General features: G+C 37.3%; 1 protein-coding gene across 2 annotated transcripts in view; it reads left to right on the top strand.

Moving 5' to 3' along the window:
* TMEM117 (transmembrane protein 117) overlaps positions 1 to 23027 on the top strand; it is a 193280-nt gene extending 170253 nt beyond the window's left edge. For both annotated transcript variants that reach the window (XM_027892905.1, XM_027892906.1), the window contains 2 exons: positions 12840 to 12969; positions 22053 to 23027. In XM_027892905.1, the coding sequence (XP_027748706.1) occupies positions 12840 to 12969; positions 22053 to 22690 (768 nt within the window). In that variant the 3' untranslated portion in view covers positions 22691 to 23027. The remainder of the gene's footprint in view (positions 1 to 12839; positions 12970 to 22052) is intronic.
* The last annotated feature ends 1789 nt before the right edge of the window (positions 23028 to 24816 follow it).

Genomic DNA, 24816 nt, shown 5'->3' with positions numbered 1-24816 from the left:
CAGAGATGTAAGGTTATGTGAACAGGCAAGAGAGACAAATTTCTGAAGCAACAGATAGTATGAGACCATCTTCCCCTCCAAAAATAAGGCTCATGAGGGACTTAGAGTTTTCCTAAGGAAAATTCTCTGTAGATGGGAATTAGCACGCTGTCTTCCAAAAGTAGCATCAGCAGCAGATCAAAAGTAAAGACTGAATAGAATGGTTGCAGGAGAGCATCCTTCAGAAGCATCTGTTAGTTTGGATAAGCTTCTGCCAAGTGCTGTACATATGGTTTCTTATCTACACTGAATTTCCAAATTTTTTGAGGTGGTCCACCCTGTCACGTCTGTCTTTTTTTTTTTTTTTTTTTTTAATTGTAATTCAGCCTTTCCATGTGATCAGCGTAGTTGCTATATTTAGAGTCAAATCTCACTAGGAGAATACTTTAATTCATTGCATACTACCAGCCTCTGATTTTGTCTTTGAGATTCAAAAAGACAATTTTTGAATAACATTCAAAATAACATTCTCTTAATAACATTCTCTTTTCTCCCAAGGATTTTAAGGGGAAAAGTTTGAAATTCAGACCAAACTCTTGTGTTTGTCAAGACCAGGGTGAGTTTGTGCAATTAGAACTTGGTTCACTGTGTTTTTGACACGTCCTCCCAGGAGGTTTCTAAACATTGAAAACCTTTCAGGATGAAGTTCATGTTTTCTGCATGTGCTTGGCAAAGGCAGATATATTGCTCTAATATACAAAGCTGCAATTGCATTTTTCTCTCTCTCATGCTCAGAAAGTGAGCTTTTGCATTGAGATCAGAGAGGAGGCTGTAGAGAAGAGTTATCTTCCCTAATTTTTATTCACATTGAAGGCTATATTTTTGGGTTATGATTTTATTAATTCTGTAAGGTATGTAATTTATGTGTGTATAACATACAGAGAGTACTAGCATAATTTCCTCAAGGGATAAGAAAATGAATCGATTTTTGGAGAGGTAAGGGCAGGTTGGTAGGGAAGAGCTTAAGCAAATAATTTCTGCAACTATTAAGTGACATACAGTCTCCCTAATAAAAGACTGAACTACAGTGAATGACTGATGTCATGCTGCGTATTTTACAATAATGTATGTATTTACAGTATAATAATGCCAGCAGCACGGTAGTTTTATTAACTTCTTATTATTACTGAAAATGAAGAAACTAGCAGATCTGTACTTACATAGGGAGACTATTGTTTTCTTCTTTTTCTCAACGTACCTTTAGTCAAACGATGTACAATACAATGAAATAAGGGTGTCTTATGACAAAGATCTTATAGCAGTTCATAGCAAATGGCTTTTCCTATAATTTTGCTTCTGTGAGTTGGTGAAGATAAGTGTGTTTGATGTCTGGTGTCCCTTCTTTTAGAAACTAGGAAACTATTTAATATAATAAATAAAAAAGAATTTATTATATTTATAAAAACACTCTGCACATCACTTTGAAGCCTTGATCCAGTGCTGAGTTCTGTAGTCACCAAAAACCATCTAAGATGATACCACTACTGGTGTGAGAACCTCTCATTTTATCTTTCACGGTCTCTTGCGTTAAACTGGGGGTGGCACTTTTGTTTCATATCCCTTTTTCCTTATTTAGGTGGCTGGTGAAGCATCTTGTTCTCTTCTTTAAGGCAGAAAGCCCCTTGGGCACAACAAGCTGCTAAGGATGTAGAGCTGGCAGTTTTAGTTCTGTGGTCAAACATAGTTTCCCATGTCCATTGTTCCTGAATTTCGCAGCAGCATCTGTTGTTTATCTGTATTTCATGCACCAGAGTGAGTCTATTTCACACCAGCACAGTTAAGAAGGTTCCTTCCTTTTGTTTTCATGGATTGCTACTTTCCTAGGACTTTTCCAGTCCATTTCTGTGAGAAAAGTGGACCGTTCCATGCAAATTCTCTTGAGCTAGGTAATAGTACTAAATTTTAATTTCAGGGGAAAAAGAGAGATGCTCTGATTTGATGAGGATGCACTTCACTGGAGCATCTCGGGCAGTGTTCTGCTTTTTAGCTTCTTAGCCTGGTGCAAGGGTCAAGAGAAACTGTCTCATATAATTATTAAAGTTATTATGATTTGTGCAAAAAGAGTAGGTAGATCGTGATGACTACAGAAAAGATATTTAGAGGGTATTAGACCAGACAGACATTGCTGCCAGTTAGGGCTTTTGAAGAACTTTTCTGTGAGAAAGAACATCTACTTTGTAGCATGTACTGACAGGATGTGAGCGGCTCATCAGGCTTGTGGAGTGGGACTCAACTGAATCACGCAGTGTGATTCAGCTTGAAGCTCGGGATCCCTAAATGTAGGTGGCTACAAGGTAGCTAGCTGTATACTTGTTCCTAGTCTGCTGAATGGCAATCTAATCCACACAATAAATGTTAAAGACTGCTTTGGCAGCATTTATAATGTATATAAGTGTGGGTAAAATAAATACCCATATAGCCTATAATTGTTTTCTCTTGTAGTCTACTTAGCTGATGAGTTGGAAAACACATTTCAGAATACTGATATGCAATCAGAGATGATTTTATTTTTACATGTGTGCCTCCTAAGCTGTATATATTTCCTCATTTGCTACCCAGATGTGTTTATGCAAACATGATGTGTGCATTTCCTCCTGCTAGCCCAGATGATACCAAACAAGCTGCTTTACTTCTGGATCAGATGTGTCTAATGGCCACACCAGACCTTTTGAGGATAAAACTGGAGGTAGAGAGGGACCATGGAGTTGGATTCAGGAATGGGATAAGTTTTGTTCGCAAACAATATGCTGCCACTGCTAATCCTGCTAGCAGACTAAAACTCAAGACACAGAAAATTATTTAAACTTTAGCTAAAAAAATGAAAGAGGAAGCTGGGAAGACCAAGTATATTCCACATTATTCTCATCCCTGAAACAAAAAATCCAGTGCAGATAGCCATGTTTTGCAAAGTAAACCTTTCTTCTTTCAATATTTGCAGTTTCCTTTATCTTTCCTTGTATATTAAAACTGGTATATGATATGAAGAGGAAAATAATTTTGGAAAGAATTTTTAGATATTTTTAGGGGAAAAAGAATTTACACTGACTTGTTTGCAAACCCCACATTTAAGTTCATGAGACATTTCTCCCTGTGTTCCATATGCATCCAGTATTTTTACTTCATGTCATCATCTTAAGCTCTATTAATTTTCTCAGTATCAGACAAATGCAGCATATAATCCTGTTTTTTTCTCCTACCAGAAAATTAATATTACTACCTTAATCACAGCAAGTTGAACAGTGCACAAGCACATTTGTAATTTGCAGTTACAGCTAAACCAAAACAAATGGATGAAAGTTTCAAACTGAGACTGTTGGTCTAAATCTGCCACTTCAGATTGTGCTTAATACCAAAGGGCAAGTTTATAGTTTTGTTTGTAACCAGATCCAAATTTTGGGAATTCAAAACAGGTGATGGTGTAACTCTTCAAAGCACTTATGATCTTAAGGAATTTCGTCCAGAACAGTGTAGCTCCTCAGTTATCCAGTTCTAACACTGAGGCAGCTGATTTACTTTCCATCTACAGTGAGCAACATACAGTAATCCCTTGCTCCAGATAGTCTTTATTTCTATAAAACCATTTTAATTATATTTCAAAGCTTATAGCAAGGAAACGTCTGCTCAGATATTTTTCTGCAAATCTTTCTTCTTAGGTTTAGGCAACACTAAAAAACACTGTTAGGATTTGAATATCAGGCAACAAGGAAACTCATGTGTGTGGGTATTCAGAAAGAGAAGGGACAATATACACTTTGATTCAGCTTAAATTAGCTGGAGATAGTTGTCTTAATTCAAAATTACTTCAGAATTCTAAGTAGAGCTTACTGTTCTCAAATAGGTACAAATGGCATTAGCAGTGTTTGCAAACCCTGAAATGCTCCAGATATCATATTACTGTTCAAATGCAATGTGGGTATATTTCCCACAATGCAGTGGTATTTGTATTATTGCATGTACTCATGAAATGTACTCATATTGTTGAAGATGATTGTATAGCAATGTATTTTAAATTTATTTTTATTCTCCACATCATAGTCAGATATTAGGGTTTCTAAGGTACCAGAAAGACTGGCTCTTCTGTTGTGATTTCCCTTGACAGCAGGCTGTAGTCTCAGTAAATCTGTAAATATAAGTATTGTGTATTATTAGTGAATGTTTGTTTCTCCTATTCACCACAGAAATGGCTTCCATAAAGTTTGTCACTGAGGTAGTTAGAAAAACCATTACAAGTGGTTTGCTGCTGGTTTAGGGAAATTTCAAGTAGGGAACAAGTTGCTTTTCTTATCTTTTACAGATACACAATATTGTAATATTACCACTTTACTTAGCAGCTTAACAGCCTCAAGAATTAACTGGAAAAGTTCTCACTGGTGTTTCTCATCCAGATGAATTACCTGATAGCTATTTAACTCAAATGAGGTCAGACTTTAGTGAGACAATAAAAGAAGAATAAAAGCTTACAAAAATTGAAGAAAGTCAGAGGCAAAATCAAAGAACACTTACTTTTGAGCAGGTTGTGTTTGTTTTTTTTAATCAGAATTTTCAGCAGTTGTGAATAGCTATTCAACAGGTGAGAGTGAGTTACAACGAAGAGGAACCTTAGTGTCACTTAGATATGTGAGACCTCAATTTCCCTGATGGAAAAGCTGGTGGACTTGCTCCTAGGACATCCTGGGAATGTACAAAGGCTGTGCTTAACAATGTCTGCTGCTCCTCAGGAATGGATAAAGTGGTTTCACCTTGCTCCTGTTTGACCCTTACAAGTAGCTAAAGGGTAGCTGTAAGATGGAACAGTCCATACCTTCAGCAGGAAATAGTGATCATTGTTGGTCCTGATCAATCATGTCTCAAGATGTTAGATCTTCTAGTGTCCATCCTTCCTTGTGCACTGGCTTGTCTTCATTTGTTCCTAATGTAAGAGGAGAAATGGATAGCCATTAATTCTTCACACTGCTTGCAATATTTGTCCTATCGAAGAGCTAGCAATTGTCACTAAGGACTGGAGCAGTATTGTGCTAGACAGACAAAATGCAACCCCAGTCCTAGAGAATTTCATTGCAAAAGAAGATCCAAGAGTTATAACTGGTTAGACAGTTGGGTACAAATAATAGTGACTGTATTGGTCAGAATGACAGGTAATCCAGGATACCTAATGCATGACATCCTAATGTTCTCTCATAGCAAAAGAGAATTATAAAGAAGAAAGAAAGGATAGAGCTCTGCAGCTGATAGGGAATTGCTCAGGGGAAAAATTCTTTAAATAGAGAAAAATTTGTAGGCTGAATTTATAGACTGATTGAAGGAGCAGCTGTCATATAGACAGTGTGTACCTAAGGTACTGAAAGATCTGAAAGAATCTGTATATGAAAGGAAGTGGCCTATATTTTATTGGATGAAAGAGAAGAATGTCATGGTCAAAGAAACAGACTAAGAGAATGGTCTTTGAAGCAGCATTTCTGCATTGTTGGAGAACAATCGCACTTGTGAAAGCCAGAGGGAAAGAGGCTGACGTAACTGAACAGCAGATGATGAGAGCCTTGATAAACATTTTAGCTGTGGGGTTTGGTAGGAATTTTCATATCTGTGATATGTTATGCAGAGCAGATCTGCAGTATCAAGGCACTACGAGGTTGTGGGGAGTGAATAAAAGTCTAGTCACAGGTGAGAGAGAGGTGCCATCTATTAGACATCTGCCAGTAAGTGGCATGGATACGGGATTTTAAGAGTAATGCAAGCAGGTCTTATTTTAGGTGGACTGAAATTTTGAGATTACTTTGAGCTTCCTGTAGAAAGGTTAAATACCAATTCAGACAGTTCAGTAACAAGGGGCACTGTTTTGAGGACATGTACATACACAGCTTTGTCTACACTCAAAATGCATTAATGTCTAAATTCAAACTGCAAAGAGTGCAGAGTGCAAAAGGCTTGTTTGGGTCCTGTGTAGCCTGGGAATTGTTTCCTTTAAATAAGCTGAAATGCGTAATAGACTGAAGAAATCTTTAATGATTTTTTAATGGAAAGGGTAATTCAAGGCCAAGCATGCCTTTTTGCTTTAACTGTCAAGGAGAGAGTTATTGCTGCCTTATTACCATTTTTTCAAATAAGGGAGAAAATGAAAAAGTTTTGCAGTGGTCTTTCTTGAGAAAAGCCAGGAGCTTGAAGAAGCTAAGCAAAGACTGAAGAATGAAGAGCACAAACATGACAGAGAACGGCAGTAGTCTTTTGTGTATGTTCATGCCTCACAATGCCATATAGTGCAGGGATAGCCTTTCTATACTTATGTCTGATCCTGCCAGTTGTCTTCAGTCTTCTGTCAGCAGATTGGAGCACAGCTGAAAGAGTTATTCCACCATTACAGTGACTTTTCCATAATTTGAATTCTTTAAATCAAGACTAAGCGATGAAAGGTAAAGCAGCATCTGCAGTTAGGGACTTGGTGCCACAATTCTTGATGGAGTTTTGTGATTACTAGTGCTGGTGACCATCCAGGCAGGTGAAGAAAAAACAGATGAGCAGATCAAATAAAATTTTCTGGACTTGAAAACTATGATTAGATTAGCACTGATAGTACCAACATGAAGAAGGAGGTCTTTTGAAGAATAATGGGTCATCTTCCACTGTAGGACATATATAGCTCCACTGAGGCCATTCAAGTCTACGGGTGCTAATACTGAGAGTAAATGTATATTTTTCATTTAATGAGGGCAAAACCCATCAATGTCTATCACATTTTCTTCCTCTTAAAATAAGGTATTGGCAAAGAACAAAAGGCCAGAAGCTGAGCAGTAAGTTTGATCTCACAGGCATGACAGTGAGTTCTGCTCATGGCTGCTGACTTCCCATCTTGTGTATGTTTGAATGAAACATTATAATGATGTTTGCACTGTAGCACCTCCCAGCTGTAGAGATCACTGCAAGTTTCAGCACTGCAATGAATTTAGAGATAACCACCTTTGGGCCTTTTTCTCTGAATTCCAGCTGTTCATTTTTCACTTCAAACATCTGCAAAAATATAAACCCATTTCCTCTTCTTAAACTTCCTCTAGCTGTCTGCCCGTCTGGCATGTTCTTAGATGCAAAAACATCTGAAAACAGTCTTCACCTCAAAAAGTTTTTAGTAGGTAAATAAAAAATTATATAGGCAGTTTCTGAAACACACATACACATTCATACGTGCATTTTCTCAGTTCTTGACCTCTGGTTTTGTTTATTATTCTGAGACATTTAAAGTACCAATGTATTCCTAGCATTAAATATAGCATATATCATAACTACTTAAAGCAGAAATATTCAGTGTACATTTGTCCTCTTTTCTAAATATATCTTAAACTGTTTCTATTATTTTTAGTGTTATTTCATATTAAATATTTATAATACCCTATGAGCTGCATTCAAACAGGAGGAGAAATGAAAGTGGCATGCTTGTTCACCATCAGTAGTTAGTGTTTTTTAGTCATGGTCCCACCTTCTCTGTGGCAGTTTTCCCTGGGTGGAAAGGGGCTGGTGGCTGAGTGATGTGGGGCTGTGTGTGCATGAAGCATGGGATGTGGTTTGCTGAGGGCTAGCATCCCCCTCACAGACAGCTAAGGATCCTTGCTTAATCCTACTGGCTCTTGGTCCTCATCCTCTGAGCTTGAGAGACACAGCCCAAAACCTGCAACAAAAACCACCAACCATCCTGAGCCAGCCAGGGCACTGGGCATTGCCAATATTCCCCTGTGCAATTGTGTGTTCTGGCTTGGGGTCGGGACAGAACTGCCCAGGAAATGCCTTCTCTTTTCCTCAGATGATGGCACAAAGAGCGAGATCACATCAGAAAGTCTGGCTTTGTTGCTCACTTTCCATTACTAAAAATATCTTTACTTAAAGAGATACCAAATTGGTGCTGTCAGCTCCATTGTAGGGTCTTAAACCAACAGCTGGTATTGCAACAGTGAGTATGTGCATTTGCTTGGCATGGGTATCTAGAAGCAAAGGGAAGAGAATCAAAATACTAGGACCTCCTCAGGTTTTTTTCCCTGTGATTCTGCATTTAATGAGGTAGCTGATGGAAATCAGAGGTGCTCCCTTTGCCCACTGCAGCACTAGGATGAACCCTTCAGTGACCTTCAGTTCATCCCCTGGCTACCCTTTCCTCATGACTAGAGTGAAATGAGGCAATAACCTCATTTGATTTGCACATGCCGCAAAGCTTACTGGTGAGGTTAGAGACCTCAGTGCAGCTGATTTAAGCCTTCTGGTTCTGGGTTAGCTTCTTCTTCATACACTGCAGAGATGTATGCTGCAATCCCGTCACCCACCAAGGTTGGTAACCACTGAAGTAGATGAATATTAGAAATCTGATACTGATGGATTTAAAGGAGAAACTATCTGTTCATGCAGTATGAGAGGTATATATTTGAGCTAAAGTATGGTTGTACAGCTTTTAAAATTCTGCAAGTAGGAATGCATTCTAAATATGGTATTTTGGCCCAGTTTCTGATGAGATCCCAAAAATGGCAGAGTGCAGGCAACTCAGCAATAAGGACTAGAGGTGATCGAGTGAATATTGCATAAATTATGAGCTGAGAACCTAAAGAACATAGAAAATGGCACTCATGTCCCAGAGATGAGACTGATATTAGAGACCACAGAGAGAAAATACCATGTAGAGAAGCATGATTGCGAGCCTGTGTGGGAAATGTTTGGATTTATGGACTTGTACATTTTCACTATTAGTGTAACTGTTAACAAGTGATGTGGATCATACCTACAAGGCACCCTAAATTTCTTAGAAAAATGATTTTCTGAATATTGCTGAAATTATTTTGTCTTTTCCTTGTCAGTAAGGAAAAAAACAAGGATAACAGAGTCTGAAGATTTTAACATTTTCTTACAATCTAGATGGCAAAATGGCCACTCTGTTAAGTTTGGATTTGACAACCTGATATTGGCATTAACCTCAAAAGATAATACTGATTTTCTCCAGCACAGTAATAATGCTGCTGCCATGTGTAATAATGTCTCTGTAGGGACAGTAAACACTCACACTTACCAGAGCTGTGATTCAAATGAAGCTCAATCTTCCTTTTCCTAAGTGCTGAGCCTGTAGTGACTTCCATGGAAGTCAGTATGTTTAACTCACTATTTCAGGGGGATTTTTTTTAAATTTCTTCAAATTAATTTTTTTGTGGTTTTGTTTAATTTTTATTTGTTTTGAGTTTTTTTATTTTATTTCTGTAATTTCAGTGGGACTGTTCTTAAAGAACAGATTTTACAATCATACTAATAAATGTGTTACATTCAAAAAGTTATTTATGGATGAGTAAGGAACACCTTTATAGATAAAGCCAATAGTATATTATTAGTATTAAATTTTAACAGTGTAATCCAAGAATCATTTTTAGTTGAGATCTAATTATTACAGAAGATAATACTTTTGTGCAGAAAAAATGTGTCAGTAATGATAATAATCATAATCATAATGTCAACATTGTTATACACACACTTCTTAGCTTCTACCACTTTTCCTGATGCTTCAGCCACCCTTCCCTCTACTCTCTAGGGTCCTGAAATGGGCAGTTTCAGTCTGGTGGGGTTCAGTGGGGGCATTATGGTATGTTATTGTCATCTGGAGTCCTTTGCTCAGAAGGATATGATGTTCATCACAATGGTTTCCTACTTGGGGCCATTTTTATGTTTGATAGTACACTTTTAGACCTACTGTTTCTTCCTTAATCTGAAGCTCCACTGTACAGACAGGTTTACTATACAGAGTGTCTTTCACATATGTAAGACATTTCTTTGTTCTTTTATTACCCTGAAAAGCAGTTTTGCTCAGCCCAGGTCTGCATTTCTGTAGCCAAGAAACACCAGTGAGATATTTATAGCTGTGAGGTCTCCAGCACCAGCCTGTGCCTATCTCTCTGGCTGTGGTAACTCCATATTACAGTGCTGCAGGGTAATAGGTGTCATGATACAGTTCAGGTGTGCTTCATATAGTATGGGGCTTATATGTAGAAATTGTTATTATCAGATAAAATTCATCTAGATCAGAAAGAGCTTTATTTATAAAAAACTGAAATGCAAAGACACAGTTCAATACAAAATTCTGCATGGTGGAATTTTATCAGCAATGCAATCAGCAAAAGGCACAGTAGGAGCCTTGGGACAAGTCAGGAGCAGGAGGAGAGATTTATAGTCCCATATTTGCTTATTTCTAATGCAGAGTCCACAGCTCTTCATTAATTTACCTTCAGGAATGTATTTCTTTCTGTTTATTTCTGGGTGAGACTATGTATGCCTTAACATGAACCACCAGTCCAGAGAGCTATATTAGATACTGAGAACTGAAAACGTGCATGCATAAAATTTTTATCTTTGGCCATTTTTTGAATGCCTGCCACCTGCAAGGTGTCTGCATATGCAGGGCAAGGTTCTGTGCAGCTGGGCAGATACTACCATATGTTGTGACCAGGACTGCATGTGTTGCATTAGTGATAAGGCAAAACGAGAGCATCCTTATTTCTCTTACCTTCTGCATTTGTAAACTGGCACTTTCTGCATTGCTGTGAACATTAGGAACCAGATAAGGAATATCAGGTTTTTTCCTTGCTTCCACTCCTGTTAATCACTTTTACTCAGTATCACAAAGAGTTAGCACAAATCAGCTGCTGTTAGTGTTCGGGCCATGCTATTCCCTGTGATAAAACTCCTCCATTTCCTTTCCATTGTAGAAAATAAGGGAGAGATTAGCATTTCTTGGAAGTTTTATATAGTCACTTATCTTTCAGAGATCGTATAATTATAGACTATTGTGAGATGGAAAGGATCCACAAGAATCATCAAAGTCCAACTCCTGCCCCTGCACAGGAAAACCCCAAGAGTCACACCATGTGCCTGAGAGGATCATCCAAACGCTTCCTAAACTCTGCAGACTTGGTGTTGTGACCACTTCCCTGGGGAGCCTGTTCCGGTGCCCAACCAGCTTCTGTGTGAAGAACCTTTTTCTAATATCCAACCTAAACCTCCTGTGACGCAACTTCAGGCGATTCCCTCAGGTTCTGTCACTGGTCACCACAGAGAAGAGATCCATACCTGCCCCTCCTCTTTTCCTCACGAGGAAGTTGTATAGACTGTGATGACGTCTCCCCTCATTCTTCTCTTCTCCAGGCTGAGCAAGCAAAGTGACCTCAGCTGCTCCTCTTACACTTCCTCTCAAAGCCCTTCACCATTTTTGTAGCCTTCCTTTGGACATTATCTAATAGCTTTATATCTTTCTTATATTGTGGTGCCCAAAACTGCACACAATATTCAAGGTGAGGCCGCACCAGTGCAGAGCAGAGTGGGACAATCCCCTCCCTCGGCTGGCTGGGGATGTTTTGCCTGATGCCTCTCAGGGCATGTTTGGCCCTCCTGGCTGTCAGGGCCCTGCTGACTCATATTCAACTTGCCATCGACCAAGACCCCCAGGTCTCTTTCTGCCATGCTGCTCCCCAGTGTTTCAATCTGTACAAACTTTAAGGGTTGCCCCATCCCAGGTGCAGAATCCAGCACTTGTCTTTATCAAACTTCGTGGTCATTGCCCAGCCCTCTAATTTATTAAGGTCTCTCTGCTGGGCTTTTCTGCCTTCGAGGGAGTCAACAACTCCTCCCACTTTAGTAGATGATTCTTAGTGTTGACTATTTTTTTTTTTTCCCATTACTCTGGAAGGAAAATTTCCATTTCTACAATACTGAAAAGTAAAAAGATGGAACTTGTTTTTGTGGGGAGATGGCTGTGTTAGGATGGTTTTCAGAGCTCTTCACATTCCATATTCCATTAATTTTCTTTTAGTAAATCAGGTGCTTGTTTCAGTAGCTTATTGGATACAAATCCAGGGGTATGCATGGGAACAGGAGCAGCGTGTTTCTAGCAGCAGATCCCCAATAAACTGCAGTGCACAGAGTAATGACACTGGCAGTAATTGTACTGATTCTAGCACTATTGCTAGACTTTCAGTTTGGACTCTAATGAGCCATGCTATCATATCCATTTTCAAGTGACTGATGGTGGGTGCAGATAACTAAGTGAAAAATTCCTTTACGTGCAGTTCTTCCTCATCTGGGTTACCACATGCTACCAAAATATGCATAATGATATGTAAGAGTTTCCACATTTTCAACACTACCTTGTCAGCTGAAGCACAGCAGTGGAGAAAACTGTGCTTGGATTGATTCATACTGAAGGGCCTACACTTACAGGGAGTGTTTATTTAAATGTATTAAGGCCAAATACAGGAAACACCCTGTAAGTTGAACAAGTAGAATACAGATATATGTAATGTTTGAAAGGTTCAGGTCTTTTTTGTCAAATTCTTACCCGTAAACTGTTCATCAAATAATAAATTATGGAAGTTGTAACTAGTACAGCAAGATTTTTGTATAGGTATTCTTAGTTTTGCAAGGTTTTAAATATTTTTTGTTTATATCATTTAAATATTTGTGTTTAATATCATCTATTTGGTAACCTATAAAATAGATTAAATATTATCCTTAGACTATATTGCACTATTAGCTGATACAATGGGTTCAATATTGTCATTGTGAAGCAAACTTTTAAACACATAATTGCATGGAACTGAGGTAAAAGTAATTGTAGAATATCCTATATAAATAAGGTATTCTATTTCAAGTGAGTCGGTCAAACTAAAAGGAAGAAAATCCAATCATGAGAGGGTTAAAAATATAACCTTTTCCTTTTATTAATTTAAGACATTTTAAAGGGTAAAAGTATACTGTGAAAGCTTATATTTAGTCTCTTATTTTTCTTTTTTTAACAGGACTGGGAGTTTCCACATTTTATGGGTGATGTTGAAGTGAATCTTCCAGGCTTACCCTCTGCACACATGCAGTTCAAAGTACCGTATTTTCAAAAGATATTGAAAGAGGAATATCACATACATATAACAGGTATGTAGTCTTACAGATTGTGACACAGTCACAGAGTAAACTGCTTCTGTGTAATAAATGTATGCTACCATGTGCTTAACCACATACTTTTGTGTGTGTCCCCAATTTTTTTCTGTCTTCATCTGTCCGTGTTTGTATCATCCATATATAAACATCTCAAGGAAATGAGGAATCTGTATCTTATGGATCAGAGAGATCTGCTGTTTTTCATGGATTTCAGTGACTTCTTGTGACACTAAGTAATACCTAATGTAGCTTCAGAGATCTTTTTATCTAAAATTACTCTCCAGGGGAATTAGCAGCTTATTTCATCTTCAGATCTCTTATGCTTTCAGATGCTTTTGCTGTGATTTATGCTAATATCTTTTCTTTGGACATTCTCATCTGGCAAAAGCCACTCATAACCATACTTCCATCAGTCATCTAACCAGAAGCAGACAGTTCAATAACCTCAAATAAAATAGAATTGCAGCTATTCAAATGGATGATATGTATAGATCCTTGCATATTGTGAGCCAGTATTTTAATAACAATAGTGAATGAAAAAGAGAAGAAGGTTAAATAGGGATAAATATTTTGGTTTTACCCTCAAGCTATACAGAAGGCCTATAGCTCTCTCTGCATTGAGAAGAGATGGATAACAATGGATAGCAGAAGAATGCAGGTGTGAATTGGCAGGGGTCTTTAGCTGCTAATATAAACAGTTACAGCACATGACACCACACAGGAATAAAATGGATGAGGGCATCCAAGGACAGAGCCATATGAAACTCCTGTGGATCAGGGACAAAAGGAACATTCAGAGATGATAGAAAGATAAGGCAAAGAGATAGCAGGTGAGTCACAAGCTCACCAGACAGCAAAAGCCAAGGGAAAAAGATGTGTTGAGAAGGAAAGAATGACAAGCCCAGCACTGAGTCAAGATAGACTGAACAAGGTTTCAGAAGAGGTATTTTCAGCAGAGAAGGCAGAAATGAGATTAAAAACAGAAAAAAGAATAAAATTAATGCAGAAGTTACCTGTTGGCTATTGAATGAGGGGAGACAAATGAACCAGTAGGAATCACAGATGGAGGGATGGAAGGTTTTCCAAAATTGAATGTGGGTGCCCTTCTGGAATGCCAAGAGAGAGCAGCTGGGACACGTCTAAGTGAGACCGTTCGAGCCACCAGTGGTTTATGGAACAGGATGAAGTAAATGATGTCCTGATCAGTGGCTAGAAGGTATTGGATGGGAGGAGAGGGAAGGTGTATATCATCAAATAATATATCATCAAATAGCATAAAATATATTATGTGAATTATAGGTATGATATTCAAGGAAAGCAAAAAAATTTTTTTTCTTTTTCTCCCTTTGAATGAATTTGGAGGGGCTCAGTCCCACAAGGTTCACAGATGCCCTACAGTTATTCCGTTATATAAAGGAGAAGTAGTGGAATGGCTGCACAGAGAAGCAGGAACAATGACTGAGGCATGGTAGGCTGGACAATGCCATCAGATACAGGAACTGAGTGTGTAATTAATGGGTGGTAGAAAAGGGATTGAAGAACAAAGAACGGTTTTGCTAAATTTGGCAGGGACAAAGATAACAGTTTTGAAGAGACAAGGACACTGATGATAATCAGGGAAGAGCGAAGAATAAACAACAGCAAAGAACATAAATTGGGTATCAGAAATGCAACTGCTAGCAGTGCTGCTGTTTGAAAGCAGGCCAACGAAGAGAAACCAATATTTATGTATTGTAGAGTCTTCTGGACTGGAGTGCTTTCTGATTTTCTGGTGAGAAGGCATTCTTTTAATGAGAATGAGATAATGAATGGAAGGCTGAGGAAAATTTTTCCCTGCTCAGCATTAACAAGGTCCGTTTATTAGATTCACTAGACAAATCAATCCATTTGACTGCACATCACGTACCCTGTCTACTGAGTGCCTGTTTTATCTCAGTGCCATACCCCCCTTTAGGAGATCTAATAAACAGCCGCAACACATGGCACAAGAACCTCCCTTTGGGTAAGTTTTGTTTGAACCATCTGTTCTTGCCATCAGTTCTTGTCTTAGGTTAAGGCATGATCTTGGATCATTTTCAAGCTCTAGTTACTGTGTGGATGTGCAGATACTCGTAATATTCTACTCAAATCAAGGAGCTAATAAAAGAAAGAGCTGTTTCAATACCTATATAACAAGATGAATATACTCTAGTCTAAAATGAAGGTAGAGAGTGATGAACATGAATTCAATAGCAGCAGATGACATGTGGGTAGGACAGTGAAAACAGCAGGAAGCCCCCTCTATTTAAGCCCTGTTTAATACACAGGATCCAGAATTTAACCATAAGACTTCTTTTAAGTAACAATCAGGTAAGGAAGACTAAGGCCAGACCAACGTTTCATTTAGTACTAGCTATATAGATAAAGCCAGGCTGTAAATCTATGACCTATGCTCTGATTTTTAGAAACTGGAAGCCATCTTCTCCCAGATACCATGGAGAAAGAAAGTATGGCTGGAATAACATTTAACATCTTTTCCCTGGCAAATTTTATTCTTCTTTAGTTCTTTTACAGTCTGTTTTAGTCAATGTTGATTGTTATGAATAAGAGCAGCCCTATTCAGAATTGGTACTTCTAAGAAGAGGTGTCACAAAAAAGCAGTTCCAAGGAAAGGGACATTCATAGGAGTGAAGGACTTCAAGCCACCTTTCTGTTGGCTTGTGCTTAATGGCTCTGTGCAAGTTCTGTACAGAAGCAGGATTTCACAGTTACATGCACTATGTCGCTAACTCTCCTGATTTCACAAGTCGAAAGGCAGTTGCTTTTATTTTCTTTTTCTTTTTTTCCTTTTATCTATTTTTGTCTTAAAGTCTTATCTCTTGAATTCAGTGACTTCATGGGAATTTCAGCTGTCAGGAAATAAAGACCATGATAGCAGAGAAAAAAAATTAAAGGTTGTTTCTGCATAAATCATTGTCTAAAAAGGAAGATAAATACAACAGTGCAAAGTGTATTATTTTAACCCATCTTGCTACTTTAAAGTAATAACATGCTTTCTTAGGCCTGACTTGTGATTTCAGAATGTTTTAAGTTGTCATTAATATTGAATTAACATCTCTAGGCTGTAGCTGATATGCTTCACTGTAATTTTAAATTTACTATGAAAAGCCTAACTTATTTTTACTGGTAACTGAGTATCTCATTTTACTCACATTTCTTTGCATCTAGGAACTCCCAGCAAGCATCTACTGAGTATTAAATATTTGCATCCTGTTTTGATAGCTGCTTTTTCCCATAAACATCAAAAATAACTTTAATTCCTGCATCTGCCTAGCTCATCTGGATTTCCCTTGACAGATGGCTCATTGCAAAGTATGTGTTTTCCTTTTTAGGCTGAGTTTATGAAAATACATAATCTATCCTAGTTTCTATAGTACCCAGGGAAATTTGTAAAACTTAAAAGTAAATTTTGCTGCTTCATGGTTAAAAGGCACTGTGGGGCCTTTAATAGCAGCACTGGAAATCCAAGAGCGTCTGATGTCAAGTGTGTGGGTAACTTTCAAATAGAAAATTTTAAGGTTTGAATGTCAGAACTGATGGGAGATTTTTCTGGTTGTTTATAACCAGTTTCTGAGTGCTAATCTAGCCCAAGTACCCTTCCACCCAAAGGAGAAATCATCACCTTCATAACTGGTGAGTGCCTAGCATGGCAGGCTTGTGAAGTTAAACTAACAGTGTGTCTAGATTCAGCCCAAACATTGCCTACACGGAGTAACCTGAGGGAACCTGTGGGCAAAAATAGAAAGGTTAGAGGTAAAAACAAGCTGTCTAAGCACACAAATGTGAAAATACCTCAGAGGATTTTCAGCTTAGATCAGCTGTGAGTGGTCTGTCTGTACGCATGTATCTAGTTAATAACACTAATGTGACAGAAGATATGAAGAATATTTCAAATTTTTTACAAAGGTGTCTGAATGGTTTTAGACAACAAATTACAGTTGAGATGAGTCTAAAGTCAACATTTCCTACAGTAGCCTCTGGCTATGGTTGCAGAGCATGAGGCTGTTTGCATCTAGCCTTATTAAGTGGAATTTTTGCATTCCATCTTGACCTCAGGAAGGATGCTGAGGACTGGATTCATAGGAGATCCTTTTTTTAGCAAATGAACAATCTATTCCAGAGTGGACATAAAAAATAAAACTGCTCTAGAATCAGCAGCTGGTTTGGAATATTGGGATGTATTCCAAATGTTGCATGTGCGATTGCCCAAAAATCTCATTCAGGAGGTGAAAACATGAATTTCTGGAAAAAGGAAAATGAAAAATCCATACCTCTTTCAACTCAAGAAGGCCCCTGGCATTCATGTGTGTTGCACAGTTGTTCAGCTTCGGCAGGGAGGGGAGACTGTTTCTAAGCAGAGTTCTGTATAGGCTGGTGTTCAGAGCATGGGCCTATGATGCATGTCCACACTGCCGCAAGTGGATGTTGTTCTAGGGTCAAGGTTCCCTTCTGGTGAGTGCCCTAGCCAGGAGAATACAATCCCCTTTCTCAGAAAACCAGGGATGAATTTTCATCCCAAAATACTGGTTGTTAGGCTATAATGCCTATAAAAACATTTCACATTTTGCATCACAGCCTGACAAGGACACCTGTATTGGAGACCTGGGAAGCTCTGGTTTTTAGGTAGTGCATGGCTGAATGACAACCTATTTTCCCACACGATTTTCTTCATTGGTAACTTCACTGAAGACTGGATATTATATTCTTTTCAGTTTGCTGACTAGTCTTCCGGTCTTGAGAGCTGATCTTACTACATCCTTCCATTTCAAATTTTGTATGTGAAAAATGTACCTTCCAACCAAGAACAGCTAAGTGGGGCCAGGTATATGCCATTATTCTTGGTCACACAGATTTCACAGGAGCAGAGCCAACCCTAAAGCAATAGTCATAATGATCCTACAGAAACTGGAAAAGAGACAAGTTAAATGAATTCATAGTATTGGGCTGCATTTTGCCTTGTCACTTTTCATCTGGAATGAAACTTGAAATCTTTTAAAATAAAATTAATATCTGTAGATTCATCATGTATTTATTCTGACCCTTTGCAAAACTATAAACTTGAGTTTGTTTATGTGCAAGGTGAAAGGTCATAATTGACTTCTAGCTTTCCAAGCTTATTTCCTATATAAGTTTCGAAAGCTTCCTGTATAAGCTTCCTATATATGACCTAAAGTTTGCTATAAAAAGAATTATGCTAAAATTAATTTATAATAGACAATAATTTCATATACATAGATTATTGACATGTATAATGTTAAAGGTCTGTCAATATATTGGGTCTCAAAAATGAATTGATAATTTTCATCAGGTAGAAGTTTGCGAATGGAGACAATCAGACCTCTTATTTCAGTCTGCTTTAATACATCACCGATTTAGAAGGATTACTTGGTTGACTGGTTTTACTTGGCTACCATGCCTGCTAGTACAGTAGTAAACTAGAAGTCTTAAAGAAGGATAGATAGCAGAGGACACTGTATTGTAGAAAAGAGGAAAACATTTTCTGTAAGTAACCAAGACAGCACTAACTCACAGTCATTTTGTGTTTGAGGGGATTAATTCAGCCCTTGGCTACAGGGATTACTGAGTAGGAGCAGAAAGATGTCATTGCTTTCATATATGGTGATAGTGAGAGTGTTACTCATACACAGCCTTTGGTTTTGGTGATGTTATTGAAAAGAAAAGGGAAGGTCATAGAGCTCATCAAGCATGACAGTGATGCAGAGAATGGAAAAATTGTCTAAAGTGAGAAATTTAAAGGAGTTTTGAGAAGATCCACTGTAAAATAAGCAGCTGTTCTCAGACAACTAGCTGCCAATTAGATGTACAGCTTGCAGTTCATCTTCGTTAAATGGGGTGATGGATCTAAGCTGTTTGTATAGTCCACAATGACCCAATAATCCCAACAGCAGTTTAGGACTGGGCTTCTGCCTCCCTAACTCTGACTAGGAGCTGAGTGAGGGAGCTTCAGGTTCCCACTTTTTATGAAACAGGAATAGCATATCTCTCTTCAATCAGGTGAGCACTTAAATTTTTAATGTAAAAGGAATGGAGCATTATTTAAAGAGATTCACAATTAGAGAATCTTTAAGAGATTCTCTAGAGAATCTCTAGAGAATTCACTAAGAATTAGTGTAGAGACTACATGAAACCTGAGATCAAGCACCCGGAAAAGATCTCAAGCAATTCACTAATATATATATATATATATATATATATATATATTAGTGCTTTCTGCTGTCTTAGTCAACTTCTTCACAGCAGCAGGCTGCTGTTTCAGGTCTTACTCCTCATGTGGCTTGCTTTACACATGTTACATTTAGGACAATGTGGTCACACAGGCAATTGCTGTGAAATCCACTGGGTGTCCTAAAGCCTAAAGAGGATCTATGTCACAACTCAGCATTGCAATGTCTAGGTTTCCTTTGTCAGTCACACCTGAAACTGACAATCAAGAAAACCATAACAGGGTATTTTGGCATTTATAAACACCATCTCAATGATGTCATCATTTCATAATGCTTCATATTTTGATCTTTCTCCCTAAAAATCTTCAATCTTGTCATGTGTAGCTAAAGGGAAAGAGTTTTTCCCCTTCCTATTATCCCTGATATCTGGCAGATTTCTCTGGAAAGTCATCTGTCTTGGCTCTGCAGAAACACCAATATAATATAATATTTTGAGGAAGCCAATAACAAAAGAAGTGGAAGTTGTTTGTTTGTTGTTTTAATGGACCTAGGATGTGTTTTCCTTGGAAAAGGATCAAGGAATGAATTTTGGGACAATGCAGCAAGGGTTTGCTTTTGGTTTGAAACACAGAGTAACATTTCATTCGAAATTTTTGTTTCAAAAAGTGTCCAAGTGAGCAACAATAAAAGAGAAAGGAGGTTTAGAATGCAAATCATGTTTTCTTGCAAAGTGGACATAAATAAAAAAAATAATGGTTCTAATATTTTTTAATTGTAATTTCTGTTTAGCTTATTTTTCCTAAGGAAATCAGAATTTGGGCAATGTATTCTCTGTGTGGATTGCTCTCATTCTCTGTATCAGCCACTTAGCATCAAGTATGTTTTGAACCCATGACCATTTTCAAAACATTTTCAGACAGTGGGAATCTGAAAAGTAGTGACACTATCATTGTGTCCTAAGAAATGCTGGTTAGGTAAAGGAGTATCATCTAGTTTAGTGCCCAGCTGAGGAAACAGCAAGGAGAAGTCAGCCATTATATTCTACTTGACACCAGGCACTGATCAGTGAATAAATGTGTTGCGGCAGCCCATCAGCACACACCATGCAAGATGTACCTTGTGTTCCTCTATTGAAAGACAGACATGATGGAGAAACTATTCTAATGGAGAAAACGTGAAATACAGGGCAAAAATCTGCAAGAAACCTCAAGTTACATTTTTTGTTTATTATTTTATTTCATACTTTTGGATCACTTTTAGTGTCCTGGTGTCGATTAAAGAAACAGGGTATTATGAAATATGGTGATCATCTTCTAAAATTAGAACAGATCAATTATAATATTGACAAAATCCTGGGGAATAATCATAGAATGGTTTAGGTTGGAATGAACCTTAAAGATCATTTGGTTCCAACCCATCTGCCACGAGCAGGGATAGCTTCCACTTGATCAATTTGCTCAAAGCCGCATCCAACTTGACTTCACTGGAGGAGTTATTCAGAAAATATGGGAATTAACTGCAAAGTCTTTTCAGTGCAGTTTGTTTTCTGGACAGTGACAATAACACAAGAGAATGAACATTCTTGTTAATTTTCAATCTATTTAATCTGAACTGAAAGAACTATTAAACATAATTGCTGAAAGAAGTTGCTCTCCTAACGCTCCTGGAGAATTCTGGTTATACAGTTTGAATACACAGACTTTCAGGAACTGCAATCCATTTATTCTTTGCAAGTCAATAACCTAGGTAATTTAATAGATCCCCTGATACATTCATTTGCTTTTTCACTTGAAATGTATGATTCCGGCACAGAGCAAGATCATTCATCAACAGCAGGAACATTCCTCCATGAATGTCTTTTCACATAATGCTGACATGTAGATTTCCCAGGTTCTTGAGTGGTGGGCAGTCATCACTGCACAGGTAAGTTTTTAACATATGTCCAGCTAGAATGTTAGACACGCTTTGACTATGAGAATAGTATAATTTGTTTTGTGTATTCATAGAAAAATGTGGATTAGAAGGGAAACCTTGTGTTTATCTCCTCCAAAAACTGTACTCAAAGCAGGACCAACTGTGCAATTGCATGAAGTTACCTTTAATGTCTTTTGGATGCCTGGAGAAAGCATTCAAAAAAGCAATTTTAAATAATAAAAGGAGACAGGTTTCCTCCTCCAGTATTACAGAAGCTTAATGTTAGGCTATGAGTCACTCCTTGGAGGAGTTTATCATCACACAGATTATAAGAAAAGGTAAACTGACTAGACTCTGAATTCTATGATCAGCCCTTGCTACTTCTTAAGGGTACGACATCTATAAATCACAGTTTATCTGAATTCTCCCACCTGAATATGTCTGCACACCATGGCTGGTATATCAAACAATGTAAGCATATAGCCAATGTAAGTATATCAAATATGCATAATTACCAACCTGAAAAACCTTAGTAGTTTCTGGAATATAAATGGTTCTATCAAGTATGGCCTTTTTGTGGAAAATTTCCCTATGAATATTTTTTAAGCCCTGGAATTCCTACTTTTTCAAGTTTATTGATCTATACTATATCACCTAGTGGTCTGATCAACTGGTCACCTACAAACTGTAATGTTAATTGAATTGGTATACTGCTGTGGTTATGTTACAACATTATTTTATTATGTGTCCAGACCTAATTGAGAAATACTAAGTGATATTCAGCACAAATCTGATTATGGTAGAAATTTATTTACAGCTTTGCTTTATGGACTAATAAAAAAGAACTTTTTTTCATCTGGATAGCTTTTACATATGACTGTGTTTGTACTACTTCTAGAATGGATATATCAGATGACAAAACTTTCTTTTTCCAAACAGGCAAATGGTTTAACTATGGAATTATCTTCCTTGTTTTAATCTTGGATCTGAATATGTGGAAAAACCAAATATTTTACAAACCTCATGAATATGGTCAATATATTGGTCCTGGACAGAAGATCTACACAGTGAAGGACTCAGAAAGCTTAAAAGACCTTAATAGGACTAAGTTATCTTGGGAGTGGAGATCCAATAACACTAACCCATTGACAAACCGGACCTATGCCGAAGGGGACATGTTCTTGCACAGCAGATTTACAGGCTCTAGCCTTGATGTCAAATGTCTGGCTTTTATTCCAAGTTTGCTGGCTTTTGCTTTGTTTGGTTTCTTCATCTGGTTCTTTGGGCGATTTCAGAAAACTGACCAAGGCATGGAGAATTTAGACAAATCATACACAAGAATGAAGCGAAAGTCACCATCAGATATGGGAATGACACGAGAAAATACACAAGTGTTAGAAGAACCATTAAGTTTTCAAGAACCACATCTGGTATCCATAAAATCAGACTTGAGTGAAATAGTTTTTAATTCTTCTCTCCTAACTTCTGAAAACTTGAACGCACAACTAAATGAACAAGATAGCCCCTTACAGCCAGTGCCAGAGCCCTCTGTCTCTAAAAGTAATCCTGTGACATAGAAGCAAATACCCAGGAAAATCAATTTAAATAAGCAGTTACTATAAGATTTCAGTTTTACCTTTTGTAAGTTAAGATTTACATAGTGTTTAGAATAAGAAACTCAACCTATACCAAGAGGTGCTCAGCATGCTTTTTCTAGGAATTTTGTTTTTTATTTGTATTATAGTACGTGCCTATTGTATATCTGACATTCCTTTATAGATTGCTTCCCAAAATTGCACAAGCTATTTATTAATACATTACCTTAACTGTATAATAGTGTACTAGATGATTACTTGCAGGTATAAAATTCTACCATGGTGGTGCCTTGAGACATTAAACTGTTTTTTAACTCAACACCAGGTGTATAGCACAATTCTTCTCATCTGTTTTGCAAAGCTTTTTGTATACAGTTGTTTCAAGTATCATTTGATGTCTTGACAGAAGAGATAAATATAGTTATTCCCAAAGAAAGCTTTCTGTTAGGACATCAGAACTTGACTTTGTTATTTACTCATCTTTGAAGCCAGAGGCTTTGATGACCAGACTGCAGAGAAACACGTTGATTACCTTTTAATTTTGCTGGCTAGCTGCCAAACACAAATATAGATTTATTATGCAGTAAACAGCAGAGACATAATACAGCATGGGTCACTACTTGTGAAAATATGAATTTCTCCATCAGTATTAGCAATTAGGTGATAATGCCTAATTATGTTTTTCCTAATTAAAGATAAGCTGCTCCTTGATTAAAAGTTTTGTCCTTCACCTTTTAGAAACAGAGGTGAAAATACATAGCTGAAGCAACTCTTTCCATCATCACTGAAAATGCATGCAACATCAAAGAGCCAATGGAGTGATTACAGTAAAGGACACAAAGCCCATTAAATCCAGTATTTTTGCAATTTGGTGCAGATATGGTGCAGATATGGGCTGGCTATATGTGAAACATACATAGATATACGGTCTAACATAGAGACGTTCTAACATAGACATACATAGAGACGGTCTAACTTCTCCAAATACTAAAGAAATGTCTAAAGTTTTTAATTAAAATAGATTAATTATTGATTTTTATTGTAGTCTTTTTTTTCTTCTTCATTCATTATCTATGAATATTTGTAACCTGGAATCAGAAGTGGAGAGAAACTGGGGGGTTTGCTTTTTTTGAAGGGGACATCATAGTGTGAATTTCTCTACTGCATGATCAAACTATATGCACTAGAGAAATTGCGTATCTAAAACATCAGAAAGACTCTGATTTGCCTCTAATTTAATTCTGTAAATTGTTGTTATGAGTTACTAAATAATAAGTCCTTTTTAAGTCTGAATTATTTCCCTGTCATTTCCTGATATTGCTGTATTTTGTCTTTGTGACTTTTTTATCTCCGTTGTTTTTGATCTATCTGCTTTTAAGTTTTCAGAATGCTGAATTTAGCATGCATAAAAGAGCTACGCATTTATTATCTGTCACTTGAGAGCCAGTTTTAATAAACATCATTCAACAATTGTTTATTATGAGGCAGGAACACATTCTGTTAGTTTTGCAATTTTTTAAAGCATTTTACCCATGCATTGCCCTATTTAAATTCATAAATATTTCTAACACTAAAAAAGACACACAGCATCACAGTAATGTCAAAATCAAATATTTTGTTTATGAAACATTTAATATTTCATCAGGAGAAATTTCACTTTATAAACATACTAAATTTTTATCCATTAAAAATCATTACTAAAAATAAATGTATTCGCCTTTGCCTACTGCAACCTGTAAACTTGTTTAACTGAAAAATGATATAGTCAAAACCAAGTCATTAGATACTAATGGTAAAACAGTGTGAGATCCTGCTTGTACTATATCAGAGGTGATATATTGATGTTTGGCATTTGATCTCTTAAGTAGTTACAGAAATAGCTGTTTAATTTCATAGATACATGCTTCTCTGTATGTTTTGTACACTGTAAACACAAGTTCTGAAAATCTCTAATTAACTCATTTTTCCTTTTTGTGCAGAGTAGTGGTTAAATACATTAATATGTAGGCAGAAAAATGAAAGAATTATTTGAGCCTTACTGCCGGCAGGATTACATGACTGAGCAAACTGTTATTAAGCAACTGATTCACAGCTAAAATAATTCTGTG

The sequence above is a fragment of the Empidonax traillii genome, unplaced genomic scaffold (assembly GCF_003031625.1).
Source record: "Empidonax traillii isolate 1590-97213 ecotype Southwest subspecies unplaced genomic scaffold, ASM303162v1 scaffold374:size1477467, whole genome shotgun sequence".
NCBI classification, from domain to species: Eukaryota; Metazoa; Chordata; class Aves; order Passeriformes; family Tyrannidae; genus Empidonax; species Empidonax traillii.
This window is presented reverse-complemented; position numbering and strand designations above follow the sequence as displayed.